Source organism: Dendropsophus ebraccatus, chromosome 1, assembly GCF_027789765.1.
Source record: "Dendropsophus ebraccatus isolate aDenEbr1 chromosome 1, aDenEbr1.pat, whole genome shotgun sequence".
NCBI lineage: Eukaryota > Metazoa > Chordata > Amphibia > Anura > Hylidae > Dendropsophus > Dendropsophus ebraccatus.
The window spans coordinates 163554181-163575783 of record NC_091454.1 but is presented as its reverse complement, the minus strand read 5'-3'; the positions used below and the strand labels follow the sequence as shown (position 1 = coordinate 163575783).

Genomic DNA, 21603 nt, shown 5'->3' with positions numbered 1-21603 from the left:
GGTAAATAAGACTTCTATTTTATGATCCCACCACCCCCTGGATTTTTCACTATTGCCCAGAATACCCCTTTAATTTCTGCCTCCCTAACAGACACACAGCCTGCTGTAGTCATAGCGCACAAACACATACAGCCTGCTGCAGTCATAGCACACAAACACACACAGCCTGCTGCAGTCATAGCGCACACACATAAGACTTCTACTTTTTGATCCCACCACCCCCTGTCCCCCCTAGATTTTTCACTTTTGCACAGATTTCGGCCTCTTACACACACGCAGCCTGCTGGAACCCTAGCGCACGTACACACAGCCTGCTGCAGCCATAGCACGCACACACACACATAGGAATTCTACTTTTTGATCCTACCACCCCCTGTCCCCCCTAGATTTATCACTATTGCACAGATTTCGGCCTCTTACACACATGCAGCCTGCTGGAACCCTAGCGCGTGCACACACAGCCTGCTGCAGCCATAGAACACTGAAGAAAAACACAATCTTCTCCCAGAGAGAAAACACCACATTAAGCACATTGGTTACTGCTACACTACTTATGTCTTCTCCTCCTCCTCTATATTACACAGGATATCTTTATATTACACTGCTGCTCATATACAGTCATCCAGCATCCAGGAAGAGAACAGCACAGATCTCCGCCCCCCCCCACACAATGGACTCTTCCAGCTCCAAAACAAGCTGCCAAATAGTGACCGCCAACTTTTCCCCGACCCCCCTTATCTAATAGGGCCAGTAATTTATTACTGATATATGGAGGAAACTAAATGTATGTGAGGAAGTGTTTTTCTGGTTGTTACAAATAAGGTCCCTAGATTGATAGAACAAACTATATTAATGAAAAAAAAAATTCTTATAAAAACTCAATAATAAGATTTTAAAACTTTTTTTTAAGCTGTGGTCGGTATATTTTTTCCAACTCCAGCTCCACAGCTCTGCTGCAACCTGTGATGTGGTTTCAGGAATATTTTACAATTGAAAGAAACATATTTGCAGAAATGTAGTGGTGAGACATTGACAGATATAATAGTTTTATCCAAGAAGTTGTCAATAGCCATTTTTCTCTTTCTTGCCATCCATCCATGCATATTATTCTTGTACAATTTATACAAGATAGACTCAACGCACTAATGTTAACTGGGGTAAGAAGGCCATACAGACCTTTATACAAAGACCCTATAAGAGCTCTATTTGGACATTACATTCAGAAGTGCATCATTTTTTTTCACATGTAAAAACTGCATTGAAAAAAAAAAAAAAAAAAAAAAAACAGAACAGTTTTCTATGGGGATTTGCTACTGCTCAACAACTTCCTGCAAGACATACATCAGCTAATAAGTACTGGAAGACTTGAGATTTTTTTTAATAAAAGTAAATTACAAATCTCTGGCACCAGTTGATTTGATAGAAAAACAATTTCTGTGGGCATTAACAACTCCTTAACTAAGAAATCTCAGATCAAGGCATCACATCCTTTTATAGGGACGATCATGTCTGTTCAGCTGGATCAGATTTAGAAGTTTTGTTATCACCAAACATTTCCATTTCCATATTGCATGAGTTAACAGCATGAAGATACCAGGCCTATGAATTATACATCCTCATGAATACATGCATAATCTTTTACAAGGATAACTGCGCTTTTAAATTTTACAACTGGAACACAGTGTACATTTGGATTTTGAACTGACCTGGTTTCCCATTTTATAAGAATAGGCAGAGATTAGCAGACTAAAATACCCTTTATTCATCATCAATTGCATTAGCGGTCAACGCAGACTCTCCATTAATGCACACACAGTGTACATATTAAAAATGCATTTAAGCCTTATAGAGGTGGTTATTTGAGGAACTTTGCATACTGTTTCCATGTAGCGTGAAACAGCTAATAAGCCATACTATAACCCCCCCTCATCCCTGCCCAACCTTCCGGTACCGGCTGTGTTCCTGTCCTGACGGCTTCTGCTGTTGCCACCCTCCCCCACTAAGCGCTGTGATTGGCTGAACAGTGCAGCAGGTGGTCATTGGAAACGGGAACAGAGCTGAGACCAGAAGACTGGACAGAGGTAGCAAGGGGGGTAATTATGGCTTGTTTGCTGTTTTATACTACAGGGAGGCAATAGTTTAAAGATTTCCCCAAACAACCTCTTTACGGGGTTAAACATAACCAAGTGGAACACATGCTACAGGCTATAAAAACGCAGACACTGAAAAGCAAAAAGTTGCAAAAAAAAGCGAACGAACTAAAAAGTTAGCATTCAGTAGTATAAGGACTGCATCTAATGAACATGTAGTTTACATTACACACATTTATTTCCTATTCATTCCGTACCCTAGAACTTTGTGTAAAAATGTGTTTTTGTAGAAAAATAAAACTGTAAAAAGGGAAAGTTGTGAGAGGATTACATAACACTGGGCAAGGCACAACTCCCTTTATACATGGACACATCCTGAGGATTAGTTTGCCCCTCATGCCTCTCCAATACCATGGGCTATGGCCCGCTGATCTAGCAGAACTACCCTGACTACTGCTGTGCACAAGGGAATAATGACAGCACATAAGGAGAAAGGCAGTCATAATACCATTCTGCATTTACCAAACAAAACCACCTCAAATGGAGTAAAAAAAAGAAAAGAAATGAAATCTATGGGTTAAATTACAAATCAAAAAGTGTCCTCTACATTATATACATGATATGTGACCTACAAACATCAAACATGCACAACAAAAACAGTAACAGAACAGTATTACATAGGGTTAGGAAGCAGGATCGACAATAAAGTTACATGAAAGTTGCATGACATGAATGAGCAAATACAAAGTGACATGCATTTATAATCTCATGTGCCAAAACAGTTAAAAAGATACAGAAACTTGTAGGGACACTTCACACTTAGAAGCCTCAGTGATTTCCAGGAAGACTTGGTCACTTCCATCTCATTCACCCATCTCTGGGATTAGTCTTCAGTGAAGATTTGCTGTGTAATGTGCAAAACGATCATCTGGTCAAGTCTGCTCTGAAATACATCACATAGTAGGTCTTATTTTACAACATTAGAAAGGACATACTTATAAAGAGTCTATGTACCGCTGTATAACACAGATTAATGCATGCAGAGATGGCACAGGTCTATACAGCAACTAAAGTAGCTGGCATTTTTTTGGCACCTACAAACTGTTGGAGACAGAATTTTCCCTGGTTCAAACTGCTGAAAACAGATTTGACCAAGGAAAAAGTGTACCAGGTACCAAAAAAATGAGCATGCCACTAGGAGCTGGGAACAGAAAAGTACACAAATACTTAAACAGACTTTTCCTTTATTCCCCCCCCAAGTGCTTTTATTGGTCACTGTTGTTTTAAACATTTCCCTCCATTTGATATACTATGTGATCTGCAACATATGTTTGTAAATTACTTTAACAAAAAAGACTGATTAATATTTTGGCCACCAGGGTAATTGTTTTCCTGCAAACTGCTGCCCACAGCACGTTGTTGGGCTCAGTCTCTCAAGTAAGGGTATGTTCATATCTCGTTTTTAGCCGCACGTCGGGCTACACGGCAGAAATCAGTGAAATAAGGATGCAGCCGTGCGGCCTGACGTGCGGCCGACGGCCACATGATGGCCACATTGACTTTAATGAGCAGGACGGAGTCATTATGTGACTGTTCTGCTCATTTGCGGGACGTACACGGCTTTTGTGCAGGACTCAAAAGCGTGGTCGACTTTTTCACTGATTTGTGCCGTGTAGCCCAACGTGCGGCTAAAAACGAGATATGAACATACCCTAACAGAGAAACCAGGACAGAAGACAGTGAGGGTGGGACTTTGTTAGAGCCATGTGTAGAAAAGAGAGGAAGAATGGGCTGTAAAACTTAAAGTGACTCTGTACCCACAATCTGACCCCCCCCCCCCCAAACCATTTGTACCTTCAGATAGCTGCTATTAATCCAAGATCTGTCCTGCGGTCCGTTTGGCAGGTGATGCAGTTATTGTCTTAAAAAACAACTTTAAAACTTACAGCCCTGTGCCCTATAGGCGTGGCTTAGAATATCTGTCCCCTAACTTTGCACTTTGTCCCTCTTCCCCACCCTCTTCATCATTAGAAATGCCACTGAAACATTTTCTCCATGCTGAACATTTGCACAGGTGTCTTAACGATCCAGCCCATGTGCAGGGCTGACACAGGTGTAGAATAGGAGACAATTTGCCTGGAGTATTCCTAATGATGAGGAGGAGAGATAGCCTAATTCATTCACAATCTAGGCCACTCCGTAGGGCCCAGGGCTGCCAGTTTAAAAGGTTTTTTTTAGAATAATAACTGCATCACCTGCCGAACGGACCGCAGGACAGATCTTGGATTAAAAGCAGCTATCCGAAGGTACAAGCGGTTTGGGGGGGGTCAGATTGTGGGTAGAGAGTCTCTTCAAATCTGTGAGCCTGTCCAAATGTAAATCACTGGTCGGGATCATGGAATGTATAATTGCCCCAGGAGACTGGTGAGGGATGTATAGCAATTTTGTACTTTAAATTTTTATCTGGACTCAATGTGTCAGGCTTACATAAAAAAGTGACATTACACACTTTTTTTTTTAATGTTAATGTTAAGGAATTTATTAAGCCTCTACAGCAATGTTTTGTTGTTTATTGCCTGCCATGCTACTTTGAAGAAGGAGTGTGTGGCCTTGGGGCACAATTTATGCTGGCGTGCACTATTGTAGATTTCAAAAGCAAAATGCACAAGGCAGCTGCGTAAGTTAACAATTTAAAAGGGGTTATCCAGCGATATAGAAACGTGGCCACTTTCTTTCAGAGACAGCACCACTCTTGTCTCCAGTTTGGGTGGGGTTTTGCAACATAGTTCCATTGAAGTGAATGGAGCTTAAAGAGGATGTACCACCAGGTACAGCCTCTTTAAGCTGAACCCACGGATCGAACGGGCCGTCACGGGGAAGCCGGTGCCGCGGTCTGTTTTTTGGACCACGGCCCGGTTCCTTGCACGGCGCCGTTTTATGCGCCGGAACCCGTCGGTGCTCAAGCACTGGAGGCCGGCCAGGCCGCCCCCAGTGGGAGAGAATTCCCTCCCACTGGGGGCGGCCCAGCCTACCTCTAGTGCTTGAGCACTGGCCGGTTCCGGTGGATAGAACGGCGCTGTGCACGGGAACCGGGCCGCGGTCCGAAAAACGGACGGTGGCACCGGCTTCCCCGTGACTGCGACGTTCGATCCGTGGGTTCAGCTTAAAGAGTATGTACCTGGTGGTACATCCTCTTTAATTGCAAACCACACCTAAACCGGACATAGGAGTGGTGTTGTCTGTAAAAGAAAATGGCCATGTTTTTGTAAAGCTAGATAACCCCTTTAAGAAGCGTACAATTCTTAAGAAATTGAGTGGATTGAAATCTGGTAGAATTTTATCTAAGGCAGGCATGTGACTTGCCAGCCTTAGTAAACCCTTGGGTGCACATAGCCTTAGTCTGCCTTCACACGTACTGTATCACAGCTGATTTCACACTGCGAGTTCTGCAGCGATACTCTGTTAGCCACGGACTACTTAACTCAGCATCTATCGGGGCAACAAGCGAATACATTACCTGTCTGCGCTCCAGCTTGCTTGTCTAGTTCCCGGCTCCCTGGTGTCCCGCTGCTGCCACTGGTTGGCTGATGGGGTACAGCAGTGACCTAGGAACTGGAGAAGCAGGCGAGAGTGCAGGCAGGTAATGCATTTACTTGTTAGCCCGTCAGCAGTGGGTTAAGTGTGGCGTGGCTACATTCTCACTGCAGAATGAAAATCTGCTATGAGAATATACAGCCCTAGGCTATAACAGTACACAGTATTGTAGCGGATTACACAGCATGAAATCGGCTGTGATACTGTACGTGTGAAGGTACCTTTACACTATAATCCGTTTATCGTTATATAGTCAAGAGAAAACATTTCACAGAACAGCTGAGAAACATTTATTTGGGTAGCTGCTCTGAAGGAATCTTTCACCCAGACTGACCCCTCCTTTGGGAGTCATTGGAATCACTTAAAGATCCCAGGAGCACCATCTAGCCTATTTTTTTTCCGGCATCTGTGTCTGGAGTAAATGAACACCAGTGCATGCTATCAGCGTATGCGCAATTCATCCTTTTACTCTAGTTCACAAAACATTCAATGCTTTTAATTACTTACCTCTTAAAAGGAGAAGTCTGGCGAAAATTTTTATTGAAGTATTGTATTGCCCCTCAAAAGTTACACAAATCACCAATATACAGTTATTACAGGAAATGCTTATAAAGTGCTTTTTACCCTGCACTTACTACTGCATCAAGGCTTCACTTCCTGGATAAAATGGTGATGTCACAACCCGACTCCTAGGCTGCTGGAGAGGATGATGGAAGAGGGATGCTCAGTGTGTCCCCAGTTCCCTGTGTCCCTCAGTGTCCCCCTGCCATCATCCTCTCCAGCAGCCACAGCCCGCACAGCTCTGGGAGTCGGGTCGTGACATCACCATTTTATCCAGGAAGTGAAGCCTTCATGCAGTAGTAAGTGCAGGGAAAAAGCACTTTATAAGCATTTCCCATAATAAGTGTATATTGGTTAATTTGTATAACTTTTGGGGGGCAATACAATACATTAATAAAAAATTTTGCCGGACTTCTCCTTTAATGATGCCTGATAAAGCTTTGGCTGCAGGTGTGGTCTTTTGTGTTCTGGTTTTAAACAATTTCAAATGTATTACTTACAATGAGGCAATTGTGAGAATGAGGCTAGAATACCAGATAGAGTTAGCAATAAAAATATACAGGAATATGTGTGTATATATATCTCCTATACTTACAAATGCTAAAGTGCCCCATCTGAAATCCCTTGTGTATAGCCGCCCTTTGATTTCATCTGATCCTGAAATGATCCAGCCTAAAGTAAAACAACATTCTCAACGTTACACATCATATACCAAGCTAGCTTCTCTTTGCTGTTAGGCTTCATGGCTATATTAGGTATGTTTCCTGAATACGGTAATAATGCATTTCACACTGAGACTATGTATAATACAGTTTGGAAAACAGTCTAGAATGCAGTCTAGAATTTAACACTGTATACAATACGTGGTTAGGTTATGTTCACACAAACACACACACCTTTTTTCTTTTTTTTCTTTTTTTTTAAAGTAGTAAAAAAAAAAATCAGCAATTTTTAAAAACAAAAAAAACTAAATTCTAGATGTTGGTTAAAAACTTGTCTGGTTATTACCCTAAAGGCCCCATTACAGGGGACAATTATCGTATGGAAAATTGTTATATTGTTCAAATTTAAATTATAATTGTCCTGTGTAATTGCAGGAAACAATCAAAAAATCTTTCATGTGTCATTGTTGATTTAGATCTGACACTAAAATCATTAATGTTAATCATTGTAATTCCACATTTGTTCGCTGTAGTTCCACATTTGTTCACCAATCGTTCAGTGTAATTGCACATCGTTCCTTCTATTGCCGGGATCAGATTAAACGATCGTTGTAACTATTGTAAATAACGATTATCGTTCTGTGTAATATAGTGAACGATATCAAGTTAACAATAAACAATCTTGTTTGTGATCGTTTATCGTTAGTAATTAATTCACATCCCTATATATACACCCCTATATATAATATATAAACAAATCTTTAATGGATACACAAACCTAAAACCAAAAGCTGTATGAGCAAACCGGGTTCGGGTTCGAGTCCATCCGAACCCGAATGATTGGCATATGATTAGCGGCGGCTGCTGAACTTGGATAAAGCTCTAATACGGTTCAGGGAAGAAAAAGAGTGCTGCACCTCACACCTATGGCTGATACTAGTACCTCTCGGCTGCATAAAAAAACATCAGAATACTGTATGTGAATTGATCAAGCCACACTGCCCCATGTACCGCGTGCAGGTATCTGATACACATGGGTCCCTACACTAAGTCCACACTGTGCCAGTCAGCAACCACCACCCCCGCAGGCGTGCAGTCAGGGAAGGGAGGCCATGGAACGGCCCTGCAACCCCCATGCCACAGGACCAGACCCAAAAATGCCACACCAAAACCCAGCCAGCACCACCGGCGGAGGAAGCTGCCCCCAAACAGCACAAGTCTGGATAAGGTATTGCACTCACCATAGCTATCAAAGAGAGAATGGGACAGACAGGAGGGATTAAAACCATGAGCACTCAGGTGTCTCATGTTAATTGCGGTCATGTGGGTCTCACCAGGAGGAGTGCAAAACACGGAGAAAGGAGAGAAACAAAATACGGTTCAGGGAAGAAAAAAAGTGCTGCACCTCACACCTATGGCTGATACTAGTACCTCTCAGCTGCATAAAAAACATCGGAAATCTGTATGTGAATTGATCAAGCCACACTGCCCCATGCCCCATGTACCTGATACATGTATCTGATACACATGGGTCCCTACACTAAGTCCACACTGTGCCAGTCAGCAACCACCACCCCCGCAGACGTGCACAGTCAGGGAAGGGAGGCCATGGAACGGCCCTGCAACCCCCATGCCACAGGACCAGACCTAAAAATGCCACACCAAAACCCAGCCTTATCCAGACTTGTGCTGTTTGGGGGCAGCTTCCTCCGCCGGTGGTGCTGGCTGGGTTTTGGTGTGGCATTTTTGGGTCTGGTCCTGTGGCATGGGGGTTGCAGGGCCGTTCCATGGCCTCCCTTCCCTGACTGTGCACGCCTGCGGGGGTGGTGGTCGCTGACCGGTACAGTGTGGACTTAGTCTAGGGACCCATGTGTATCAGATACCTGCACGAGGTACATGGGGCAGTGTGGCTTGATCAATTCACATACAGAATTCTGATGTTTTTTATGCAGCCGAGAGGTACTAGTATCAGCCATAGGTGTGAGGTGCAGCACTCTTTTTCTTCCCTGAACCGTACTTGGATAAAGCTCTAAGGTTGTCTGGAAAACATGGATACAGCCAATGACTATATCCATGTTTTCCACATAGCCTTAGGGCTTTATCCAACTTCAGCAGCCACCGCTAATCAAATGCCGAAAGTTCAGGTTCGGATCGACTCGAGCATGCTAGAGGTTCGCTCATCTCTACTGTATACAGATGTTGTTTATTATATTCATATTATATATTAGGATGGACATTCTTTATATCTTTTTTTAGGGTTTTCTTTTGGTTGGTGCTAGCCCTTTTTTTTTCAACATCTTATGGCAAATTTTTACTGTTTTACAGCCATTATCACTCACTGACAGCCACAAATATCAAACATGCTCATTATATTAAAGGTCAGTAAATTACGGGAATTTATTGTGTCTATGGACAGCTGTTTTTCTGTAGACTTTAATATAACACATTAATTAAAAAAATAAATTAAAAATGACCTTTTTTTAATACCTATTTTTTGTTGCCTTTTTCGGTTTCAAGATACATTCACACTACGTATAAACAGCCAATATTTCCCCAGACGACCTAGGGCGTAACTATACGTCCTGGGTGTTTCTCCGGCTATGAAGCGCGCTCCGGAGCGGAGCGCGCTTCATAGCAGGTGGGGGCCAGCTGCAATCAGTAGCCGGCACCTCACCGGTAATGACACGCGACCGCAGCGTTTAAGTGTGAGTGACAGGGGGAGTCCCCTGTCACTTACCGATCGGGACCCCCGCAGTGTGACTGCGGGGGTCCCGATCATTAAAACGGACTGCCGGAGGTCTCTTACCTGCCTCCGCGCGGTCCGATCGGCGATCTGCTGCGCTGAGCCTGCACAGGCAGGCTCAATGAGCAGATCGCCGATAACACTGATCAATGCTATGCCTATGGCATAGCAATGATCAGTGTCTGCAATCAAACTAGTGTATGTAAAAGTCCCCCCCCAAAAAAAAAAAAAAAAAAAGTTAAATTCACTAACACACTACCCCAAAGCCCCTCCCCCAATAAAAGTCTAAATCACCCCCCTTTCCCATTATATAAATAAAACATATAAAAATAAACATATAATATACCGTAGCGTGCGTAATTGTCCAATCTATTAAAATATAACAAGCGTCATTGCGAACGGCGTACACGAAAAGAGGGAAAAAAGTGCGCGGATTACCGATTTAATATTACATTATATATATAAAAAAAAATTATAAAAAGTGATCAAAACATCCAATCTTCACAAATATGTAATTAATAAAAACTAAAGATCATGGCGGAAAAAATGACACCCCATACAGCCCCATAGGGGAAAAAAATAAAACTGTTATAAGCGTCACAATAGGGCTATTTTATTTATAATTGCCAAAAAAAGGGATTTCATTTAAAAAATATATATATAACATTAGAGAAACTGCTTAAACCTGCATATGGTTGTGTTCGGACTGACCTATAGAATAATTGTATCATGTCGTTTTTACCATATAGTGCATTACGTAGACACAGGAACCCCCCAAATGTTACCATATTGCATTCTTTTTTACGATTTCACCAATTTATATCTTCATAAATAATATATTTGGAATTCCATCATACATGTTATGGTAAAATGAAAGACGCCATTACACAGTACAACTATTCCTGTAAAAAACAAGCACTTACATGGCTTGTAGATAGAAAACTGAAAGTGCTAGAGCTCTTAGAAGGGGAGGAGGGGAAAAGGAAAGCGCAAAGATCAAAATTTGCGCGGTCCACTGGGTCATTTTGGGCCTGGTCCTCAAAGGGTTAAGGATCAAACAACAGCTGTTGTTTTAAAGGAAAAATTGCACAAACATTATTTTGACGGCCGTAGCCGAACAACGGCAGTTGTTCAATACATTGTGTAAAACAATGGCTGTTGTTTGCATTGACTTCAATGCAAATAATTGCATTACGAAAAGCAAGGCCCTTGTTTTATTGAAAACAGACATTCTTTTCATAAAAAGTATGGTGTGTGAACATAGCCTCAAAATTATTTATTTTACAGTTTGTGAAAATGGCCTACTAGCATCCACTAGCATCACATTGTTGCATAAATTTAGTGGCATACAATAATGCATGCCATGGAATGCTTCGACCATATAATAACATAATAAATAAGCAATAATTTATATAATTCTCTTCATTATACAGACACTATTTACAACTGTATCAATAACCAGAGAAGCCAGTGGCCCCCGTGCAATGCACTTACTGAATTCCTGTATTTTACTTACCATTGCAAACCCTGCATTGGACTCCCCAGATCCTACATGAGCAGTGTGTACAAAGTTCATTGGTTCACCAATCATGCTTCTATCAATCCGCCTTCGCCTCTGGTAAAATTATAACAAGACTTTTACCATATTGTCACAGACCTTATGATATTTTTTTACAGTGGAATAATAATACCTACCACCTATTCACTGTAATACTCTTTTACACTTGCTACATAGACTTAGCCTAGTATAAGAATAGATTAGTTTATGGTCTACAGATTATGGCCTCCTGATACAGTATATCCACATTACTTTTCTCAGTATAATAGATATGGCAGCACAATGTCATGGGTGACAGCAAAGGATATTATATAGCATGCACATTTTTTTCTGCTCGGTAAGTTATTCTTCTTCCTTAACTATCATAAGGTTATTTTTCTGATACTAGAATTTACATGGGGGGAAAAAAAAACAACCCGAAAACTTACCGGCTGTGGTTGCTCTCCAATACAGCAACTGAAGCAGAACAGAAATTCAGTCATTGTCAGAAGGAGTTAATGGAAGCAGTTTGCTCTCAAGAGAAAAAGTGTTTGTCTTCCTGCCAGCGTCTGATGCGGTGACCACAAACCTATCCGGAAGAGACACTCCGGAAAGTCAAATCAATGAAGAGACTCGTCACCCTTAAAATGTAAAAAAAAAACCAAAGACTATTAAGGAATCTTAGAAAAGTAAAAAGTTTGCAGAGCAAATATTAAAACCAAGTACTAAAATGTTTCATGTTTTCTACTCTTCAACTTAAGGGTATGTTCACACCGCATATAGCCACATAGTTTTAGACGTTAAAACTGTGGCTATGTCAATAAATCCGGCTGCGAGATGGGGAACCGCATGGAAAAGTTGGAATATGTGACTGATGTTCTGCATGCTTAGGGTATGTTCACACTGAGCAAATGCGGCAAAATTCTGCGCCGGAACTCTGTTGCAGAATCCTGTTTGCCTCAGTGCCAAGCAGCATCTCTATGGGGGGCTTGCATAGAGACGCCGCTTTACACTGAGGCAGACGGGATTCCGCGACAGAGAGTTCCGGCGCAGAATTCTGCCACATTTGCTCAGTTTATACATACCCTTACACTGTAAAGACAATTGTAGCTTCAGAGTGGCCCCCTACAATGCTGTTCACATGGGCATGTATTTTGTCTGTGTGAACAGAACCTAAAGGCTATAAGAGTAATATTTATATACAGGTGTGAAAAGGTTTCTGGTGGTTCTCTGTTTTTTTTAATGTAAAGCAGTGATCATAATGTGCAGATCACTTTAGATTGTCTCTCCACAGCCTGATCGGTCTGATTTTAGAGAAACATAGGCTCAGGTTTACTATTGCAGATAGGAGGAATCCCCAATAAGCAAAGTGAACCTGCCACCTGGAAATGCAGTGCTGACGGCGTTACATAGTTTTGCTGTCACTTGAAAGCTAATAGGTGTATCCTTTCCAAAGAACTATGTAACACTGTCAGCACTTTGGTACTCAATTTTAAGTTTACAGGTTCACTTTACGGAAGACACCTAGACTTGCCTCAGCATAACACGTCAGACATGTCAAAAGTTACTGATTGCAGCGAGTCTAACTTTTGAGACCTGCCGTGACCTTGAGATATAGCTGAAGGGCATGAGTGACAGCATGTGTCTCTCCCCAGCTGTCAATCAAACTGCTTCTTCTTCATTACCTTCACTGCAGTCTACAAAGCAAGAGCGTGAGATGTTCAGCAGACCACAGAGTGAAGAGCACTGCCACGCACCCCTGCAGCTGGATCTCCTTTCACTGCCCATCAATATATACAGGTGGCGTAAGTCCCCCAAAAGTCAGACATTTTTGCACAAATCGGGATTGTGCAAAAATGTGCAACTTTGCTATGCCTCAATGTATTAGACGTAATGCTGATCTCTGTATACTCTGTTTTGTTCAGTATCAGTATTAGGAGAACGGCAAATACAGTGTGCCATCAATTGGGTGTGGGAAACCAAATCATCATTAATTCCTACCAATTGCTTATTCTATTACATTTTTCTCACTCCAAACAATGATTCTTAAGGTTTGGTGGCGGTGAAAGGAGTGCCTCTAACTCTATTGGCTGTTAAAGTGCCTGCTCCGTCACTGGCTCCTTCCTTCCACTCCCACAATGTCAGAAGGGACGGATCAGCACAAATCACTCTTGCAAATTGACAGATTAGATACTCTGTGATTGCCAGACGAGAACACAAAGCAGTCTATCCAAAAAATGGAGAAAGTCCCTAGAAAAAGCCAGATCTCCTGATGGCCACACAGCGTTAATGAAGCAGTTTAAAGGGTAACTCCAGCGAAATGCTTTTCCCAGTAATTGAAACACATTACAAAGTTATATAACTTTGTAATATGCTTCAATCACCTATCTGCCCCCTTCCCTCTCTTTTCCCCCCTCAAACCCCCCCCCCACCACCACCAGGAAGTGAAGTAAACTCATTCTTACCTAATGACTGTTGATCCCAGGCTTTGCTGTGGCAGTAATTTTGTGACAATGACATCATCAAGAGGGAGGCGGGTCTAAGCCCTGTTAGGTCAGCCTCCCTTTGTCAGATGACTCAGGTTGCTCAGCTCTGATTGGCTGAACAAGATGTAAGCCATCTAACAGCTTTACAGAGTCAGTTAGACATCACAGGAGACAAAATGCATCATGGGAAAGCCCGAACCAGGAAGTAAAGAAAAAATGAAGCCACCAACTGGAGCTTCAGGGACCTGCAAACAGCGGGAAATTCAAACTGAGACAGACTCCGGAGGGATGGTAAGTGGGAAAACTATGTTTGATTGATTGTTTTTTATTTATTTTTTTTATATCAGTGCCGGGGGAACCCTTTAAAGTAACACTGTCACCCCTTTTTTACATTCTGGCTTCTCTACACAGGTGTAAAGGTAAATTTAGCAGTTTTCATACCTTATTTTATATCATACGTCATTGTGCTTGTTCAAGTAAAAAGTGATCTTTTATCAACTGCAGATTGTGCTAAGTGGGCAGGGCTGCACGGCAACAATGCCACTTGGCCCCGCCCACAGTGTCAAATTTGGTCCCACCCTCCAACAACGACAATGTGGGCGGGGCTAAGTGGCACTGTTGTTCTGAGGCCACTACCACTTAGCACAATCTGCAGTTGATAAAAGATAACTTTTTACTTAATAAGCACTATGACGTATGATATAAAATAAGGAATGAAAACTGCAACATTTACCCATTACACCTATTTAGAGAAGTTAGGACCTTGGGGGTTGTCCCTAAGGTTTCGTGATTTGCTGGTGGCGGACCCCCACACATTTATAAACGTCAAGGTAGTGATGCTGATGTGGATAAGTATGGACGTTGTCTACAGAATTGGACTATGCAAGTGGACTTTCTGGAATATAGTAATAAGGAGACATCCTTTTGTCTCTGTTGCCTTACCTCACTAGTTGACATCTGTTGAGATAGCTGTATATTAAATTTTCTGTAACACTTGTTTTTGTACCATGTTTCATTTTTTAAGCTACGGTTTATGTGCAAAAGATTGTCAATAAAATGATGTTTAAAAAACAAACAAAAAAAAAAACAGTGCGCTGCAATTGTTGCGTACATGAGCCCAATAAAAAGTAAAAGAAAAAAAAAAAAAAGGTTTACATCTTGTTTAAACTTTATTTAAACCCCTAAATATTCAGAAAAGCAGATCAGAGGGACACGGGAAGCTTCAGTGTACAGTCAACAAATCTATAAATATAAAAGGGGAAATAGATTTTGCCATCTCACTTGCTATTGCAAGAGAAACCAAATGTTCTGACCACATTACAAAAAAATTATTACATCTGTGTGGAAACCAGTCAGCCAGTCTTAAGCCTAGTTGACACTGAGCAAAAATGGCAGAATTTGTGTAGATTCCTCAGTGTGAACACACTCCAAAAGTCCAGTTCACACTGAGCTAAAACTGCTGAATTCCATGGCAGAGAATCCCGCTGTGCTTAGTGTCCTGTAGTGAGTGAATGGGAGGGCGCGCGTGTCCGCTTCTCCCCTTGACATGTAAATTCTTTGAGCGGAGAGTGGCGGGAACAGATGCGCGCATGCCCTCCCATTCACTCACTGCAGGACATTGAGCACGGAGGGATTCTCTGCCATGGAATTCAGCAGTTTTAGCTCAGTGTGAACTGGGCCTTTAGGGTGCGTTCACACTGAGGAATCCACGCGGATTCCACAAGGAATTGAAGAGCTCCTGAGCTCACTTTAAAGCACCAACGGACTTTATGACGTACTGCTAAAACACGGGTCCTTAAGTGACAGGATTTCATGATGTACCTGTACGGCATGGGTCCTTAAGGGGTTAAGATCACTTTTTTTGGTATATTTTTTATTTTTGTATAGCGCCAACTGATTCCGCAGCACTTTACATAGTCTTGCCAATTTGGTTTTTCCAGGAAAAAAGAAAAAAAAAAAAAAAACAACATGTGACACCAGCCGAAAGATAAATGAAAATGCCTACTATAGCTATAAAAGAACAAAATACACTCTACTCACCATACTTCTCCTTTCTGAGTCCAGGTCCTGTCTGCTGCCTCTGTATACTTGCCCTGGAGGACGCGCCCTCGCTGCTCTCCTAATGACACATTGTCATCAGGAGAGCAGGGAGAGCAGCCTCTGTATACTTGCCCTGGAGGACGCGCCCTCGCTGCTCTCCTAATGACACATTGTCATCAGGAGAGCAGGGAGAGCAGGTCATCCAGGGGAAGTATACAGAGGCAGAGAGGAGAACCAAAGTGGCAGCATTAGACTCAGAGGGTCTAGGTAAGTAAAGTGAGTATAATGTATTTTGCTATTTGATAACCACAATTGGATGTGATAATTTTTTTTATCTCCCTTACGACACCTAACCAATTTTCCATAATGACTAAAATTAAAGGAGACCTGATAGCAGCTTCTTGCTGACTAAAGTAAAGGCAGTGTACTAAAGGGCTTCTTACCCTGAATCAGGAGATTTAAATGGAGAAGTTGGATGCCACCCTAGGGCTGCCGAGAAAACATGGATTCAGCCTATCACTGTATTCATAATTGTTTAGGACTTCCCAAGGTGGCATCCAACTTCTCTAGCAGCGGGGGAGTCAAATGCTGAGCGTTTGGGTAGGGAGAACGTTGTTAAATCTGAACAATTCAGCAAGTCTGCTCAACACTAGACACAAGCCCTTGCCTGAGCACATCTGTGATGCCACCAACCAGAACAACTGCGTTGTGCGACTCAGTCACTCATCCAAGAGAATGGGGTTATGTTAAGAGTCATAATGCAACCCCATTTACCGGTTTGTGTGATGGAGTCATGCAATCAGGTGGTTCCTGGTCACATTCCGGCCTTACACAAGTGTTGGTGGTTAGAGATGAGCGAACCGGGTTCGGGTTTGAGTCGATCCGAACCCGAACTTTCGGCATTTGATTAGTGGGGGCTGCTGAAGTTGGATAAAGCCCTAAGGCTATGTGGAAAACATGGATACAGTCATTGGCTGTATCCATGTTTTCCAAACAACCTTAGGGCTTTATCAAAGTTCAGAAGCCCCAGCTAATCAAATACCGAACGTTCGGGTTCGGATCGACTCGAACCCGAACCCGGTTTGCTCATCTCTATTGGTGGTCTCTTTCTGGCAAAACACATGTACAGTATGTTTGTTTGTCTTCATGGGGAAGTCAGATAGGGATCTAAAGTGTATAGCCAAAGTGTATTCCACGGGTCGTTTAGAGGAGCAATATCGTTCGTATTCGGCCGATAACGGCCGCTACGAACGATATTCGTCCCGTGGAATAGAGTGCAACGATCAGCCGACATCGTTCATGTCGGCTGATCGTTGCAGTCGCTTGTTTTTCAACATGTTGAAAAACAAGCGACTGATATGGCAGCGATCTGCTGCCGTCGCTCCGTTGAATAGGACCGTCGGCAGCAGATGCTGCTATATCCTATGGGCTGCCCGGACGATCAGCGATCCCCCGGGCAGCCCCCCCAGCAGCTCCCCGCCGCCTCTCCCGCACTCACCCGCTCGCTGACGCCGCGTTGAATAGCGGCGGCAGCGAGCGGGGAACGGGGAGCAAACGAGCGCTAATAGCGCTCGTTTGCTCCTACAAACGACTCGTGGAATAGGGGCATTAGGCTATGTTCACACATAGTATTTTGGTCAGTCATTTTTCAACCAGGAGTGGAACTGACAGGGCAAAATTATAATAGAAAGAGTTGCACAATTTCTGTGTTTTTAACCTACCAAAATCAATACTATTTATGAACATAGCCATAACGTGGTTTCATACATGCCATTTTTCCAGAAAAATTCCAGACAAAACATGGAGTCTATAGGGAAATATCTAATGTTACACCTACAATTATTTTTTTTTGTTTGTCGCATGTTTCGCTAATTTTTTTTTTTTTTTAGGTAAGTAGCAGGTCTTTTTTTATAAAGCAGCATGTATTATCTATAGCGTTTGTTTTCACCCAGTTTGTGTAACTTTTCCTCCTACACACCTCATTATTACATGGGCCGATTTTCATGATAAGCAAGCCCCGATTACTCCTTAGGGCCTGTAGAAGCGCCATTTATGTGCGAAACAGCTTTCACCGGCAAGTGCACATTTCACTTAAAGTGTCACTGTCGTGAAATTTTTTTTTGCAGAAATCAATAGTCCAGGCTATTTTAAGAAACTTTGTAATTGGGTTTATTATCCGAAAAATGCATTTTTATCATGAAAAAGCAGTTTGAAGCTCTCCCCCCTGTCTTCATTGTTCTCCTATGGAGAGAGCTAAAGAAAAGACCAAAACAGGACAACAAAGAGTTAATCTACAAATCCCTCACGGGATATCTCCTGTGACAGTCACCAGTGACCTGTCTGAGCTCAGATTACAGCTGTCACCCAGCTCCGTGCCTGTAATCCTCTGTTATCTGCTTTCTGCTGCCAGCTAACTCCCTCCTTCCTCCTCCCCCCTCCCCTCTCCCTAGAGCAGACAGGGGACGTCTCCTGCAACAAGTCACAATTTTCAGATTTTTCAGAGTGGATGAAAAAGAGGAAGGAGGGGGGACCTGGGAAAAGGCTTTTTACATACAGATAATGGCAGATTTGGCTAATAAACCCAATTACAAAGTTTCTTAAAATCGCCTGGACTATTGATTTCTGCAAAAAAAAAAATACGACAGTGACTCTTTAAGCATTCTTACCTGCTGGTTTTATATGGATTTTCGAATAAAGGATCATGAATTATGGCTGAAATACATGGTGAGTGGCGCTAATTTCCTAAGTGAATACTACTTAGGGCCTATTACAAGGCTCGACTATCGTGCAGCAAGGACTGTGTATAGTCGTCTGAATGTGCTGAAAGGCATCCTGAAAGGGGGACGTAACCTGAGCAGAAACGGTTAGTGGGCCGCACGTACATAAATAGGAGGAGCAATATAAGTTGGCTGGTGAGAGGGACAGTGCACTGAAGATATGAAGAATATCCCCAGTGCACAAAACGGGCAAATTTACAAAATACTCAAAAACGGTTCCACGGAGGCAAATAAGCTGCAGCTCTGCAGGTACATATAGACCTATTCCCTACAATCAAGTAATCTGCACTGTTCTGGCAGTCAGCGGCAGATGGAGTCATATAGTCCTGTTCCTACTTCTTGGTGTTTCATAGGGGCTCCACACACCCCAGCAGTTTCTATGGACAGGGACTCTCGGTAACTTATTATTTGGTACGTCTATCAAAGCAGTACAAGGTTTCCTTGGTTTCTAGATAAAGTAGAGCATAAATAATACCAGCAAGAAGCCATTTAGTATGATGGCCACAAAACTGACTGTTGTGTCAAATGAAACCACAGGGGGCGCCATTGGTGGGATGTAATCCACCAGGAGTCACTATAAGGGCCATTCTTGAGTCCCCTTATGGATTCTGGGACAGGGACTGCAGAATTCCCAGCAGCCCTGTCCATGTGGAGCCTTTCCAGGTATGATAACCGCCCCTTGTGAACTGAGCCTGACTAGGAAACACAGGGTGACACTCACAGGCATCAAAATACCACGTGACCCAGATCCATTTCTTATACAGGTATAGTACTAATGTCCTGCAGCAGCCAGCAGTGTGACTCCATGCGTGCACGGCGCTCAGGAGCTAATACATAGAGAACATGAAAGTTTGTAGAGTTTCTGAAGGGAGAAGCAATATCGACCGTATTCCTGGCTGACAGCCTATTCTAATGAGTGCCTGGAGCGAACAGTGTGGATAAGATAAAACAATCAGTCATCCCCGTCCTCCCCCGCCCGGCAGCAATGGTCCCGTCCATCCTCGGCATACTCACATAGCACGCTCTCTGCTCATCAGCCTCACTGCAGCAGTACAACCGCCAGAGCTGCCGCAGCAATCGCCATAACCACGCCCCCGGGGGCGGAGCCAGCGCGCGGCACTTGTGGCTTCTGATTAACAGGTGCAGGAGCTACTGTGCAAATACCGCATGGGAACTGCGTGCGTTTCTTGGACTGGGCGGTGATTGTCATGTAGTAGGCATGTACGGGCAGGAGACAGCAGTATTACATTGTAGAAAAACTGTTTTATTCCCATAGCATCGGACTGACCCACCGGCGCCTGCACTGTGCTCTGCAGCGGAACACAAGCGGTATCTAGCAGCTCACTAGCGCCCCTATGTGTGACATGTGTCAGCTGACTCCGAATCATTGGACTACCCGCCGGAGCGGAGCACGGACCAATCAGAGCCAGGCTTGTTGCTCCTCAGCAACCGCCCCTGCACTAGAATATGTAATACCACGGGAGTGAGGAGGAGGCTGGGATGTCCTATTAGTGAGGGGGCCTTATTATATATGGGGCACATAATGGACGGACAATGTCGGCTGATCGTTGCCTTCTATTCTACGGGAAGATTATCGGTTGTAACGGCCGATAATTGTTCTGTGGTATAGGGCCTTTAGAGCTGGACCGATAAAAACTTCTGACATGTCTCTATGACGTCTCAAAAGTTTTGCAAAATGACAGCGCCACAAAAGCTATATAAACATGGGCATCGTTGTAATCGGATCAACCTACTGAATTAAAGGGGAACTCAGGATAAGAAAAACTTGTTTTCTTTTAAAAGTACCTTAAAGGGGTTATCCAGTGTGGGGGCACTTTTTTGGGGGGGGGGACCGGGGAGGAGGTGGCTGAAATAAAAGACGTCCACTCACCTCCCCGGTTCCAGCGGCGGGTCACTCATCGCGGCGCTCTGGTACCCGGCCGCTTTCTGGTGTCTGACGCCGCCCGAGACGCTACGTCTCAGGGCCGCTCAGCCACTCCGTGAAGGAGGCGGGATCTGAGCGGACTTCAAACAGATCCCACCTCCTTTACTGAGTGGCTGGGCGGCCCTGAGACGTAGCGTTTCGGCCGGCGTCAGACACCAGGAAGCGGCCGGGTACCAGGGACCGGAGCGCCGCGATGAGTGACCCGCCGCTGGAACCAGGGAGGTGAGTGGATGTCTTTTATTTCAGCCACCTCCTCCCCGGTCCCCCCCAGAAAGTGCCCCCATGCTGGAGCACCCCTTTAAAAGTTATATAGCTGTGTCTATACAATGTATTACCGTATCTGTACAGTTCTGCCACACTGGTAGCTGATAGCAATCCAGGAAGTGAAGAAATATGGCCTCTGTGCGGATCCACATTGTCTCCTGCTCCCTCTGGTCTCCCACCTTAGGAGACAAATCTTCCATGCCTCTGTCTCACATTGTGTGTGTTTGCTGAGATCAGGCTGATGATGCTAAACGGCAGAGAGGATCAGAGCCTTATTGTGGGGCTCAACTTCAAAGATAACAGATGCTTGAATATGTGTGTGGAGATGAAAAGAAAAAAAATTCAAAAAGTTATTTACTTTATTCCAATATCAGCGTTACAGGTAGAGAATACAGCGTGCTGTGTGGTGTTACAGGTAGAGAATACAGCCTGCTGTGTGGTGTTACAGGTAGAGAATACAGCGTGCTGTGTGGTGTTACAGGTAGAGAATACAGCGTGCTGTGTGGTGTTACAGATAGAGAATACAGTGTGCTGTGTGGTGTTACAGGTAGAGAATACAGCGTGCTGTGTGGTGTTACAGGTAGAGAATACAGCGTGCTGTGTGGTGTTACAGGTAGAGAATACAGAGTGCTGTGTGGTGTTACAGGTAGAGAATACAGCGTGCTGTGTGGTGTTACAGGTAGAGAATACAGCGTGCTGTGTGGTGTTACAGGTAGAGAATACAGTGTGTTGTGTGGTGTTACAGGTAGAGAATACAGCATACTGTGTGGTGTTACAGGTAGAGAATACAGTGTGCTGTGTGGTGTTACAGGTAGAGAATACAGCCTGCTGTGTGGTGTTACAGGAAGAGAATACAGCGTGCTGTGTGGTGTTGCAGGTAGAGAATAGAGCGTGCTGTGTGGTG

At 43.5% G+C, this 21603-nt stretch overlaps 1 protein-coding gene across 2 annotated transcripts; it reads right to left on the bottom strand.

Annotated features, from left to right (window-relative positions):
• Nucleotides 1-1334: 1334 nt before the first annotated feature.
• Nucleotides 1335-19621, bottom strand: LOC138779443 (CDC42 small effector protein 2-B). Of its 2 annotated transcripts, none has more exons than XM_069956607.1 (5): nt 19505-19621; nt 11637-11828; nt 11167-11265; nt 6841-6917; nt 1335-3028 (listed from the first exon to the last, which is right to left on the bottom strand). In XM_069956607.1, the coding sequence occupies exons 2-4, from the start codon at nt 11688-11690 to the stop codon at nt 6846-6848; spliced, it is 225 nt and encodes a 74-aa protein (XP_069812708.1). In that variant the 5' UTR covers nt 11691-11828; nt 19505-19621; the 3' UTR covers nt 1335-3028; nt 6841-6845. The 2 variants fall into 2 exon arrangements, with proteins under 2 accessions (XP_069812708.1, XP_069812706.1); XM_069956605.1 differs by having other exon boundaries at nt 1335-3033; nt 19505-19618.
• Between the last annotated feature and the right edge of the window lie 1982 nt (nt 19622-21603).

Excerpts from the sequence above, each read along its gene's own strand:
- LOC138779443 (XM_069956607.1), bottom strand. The coding sequence starts at position 11,690 with ATGACTGAATTTCTGTTCTGCTTCAGTTGCTGTATTGGAGAGCAACCA. Across the intron at positions 11,266-11,636 it reads TTGGAGAGCAACCACAGCCG|AGGCGAAGGCGGATTGATAG; the intron begins GTAAGTTTTCGG and ends TAATTTTACCAG. Across the intron at positions 6,918-11,166 it reads CCAATGCAGGGTTTGCAATG|GCTGGATCATTTCAGGATCA; the intron begins GTAAGTAAAATA and ends GTTTTACTTTAG.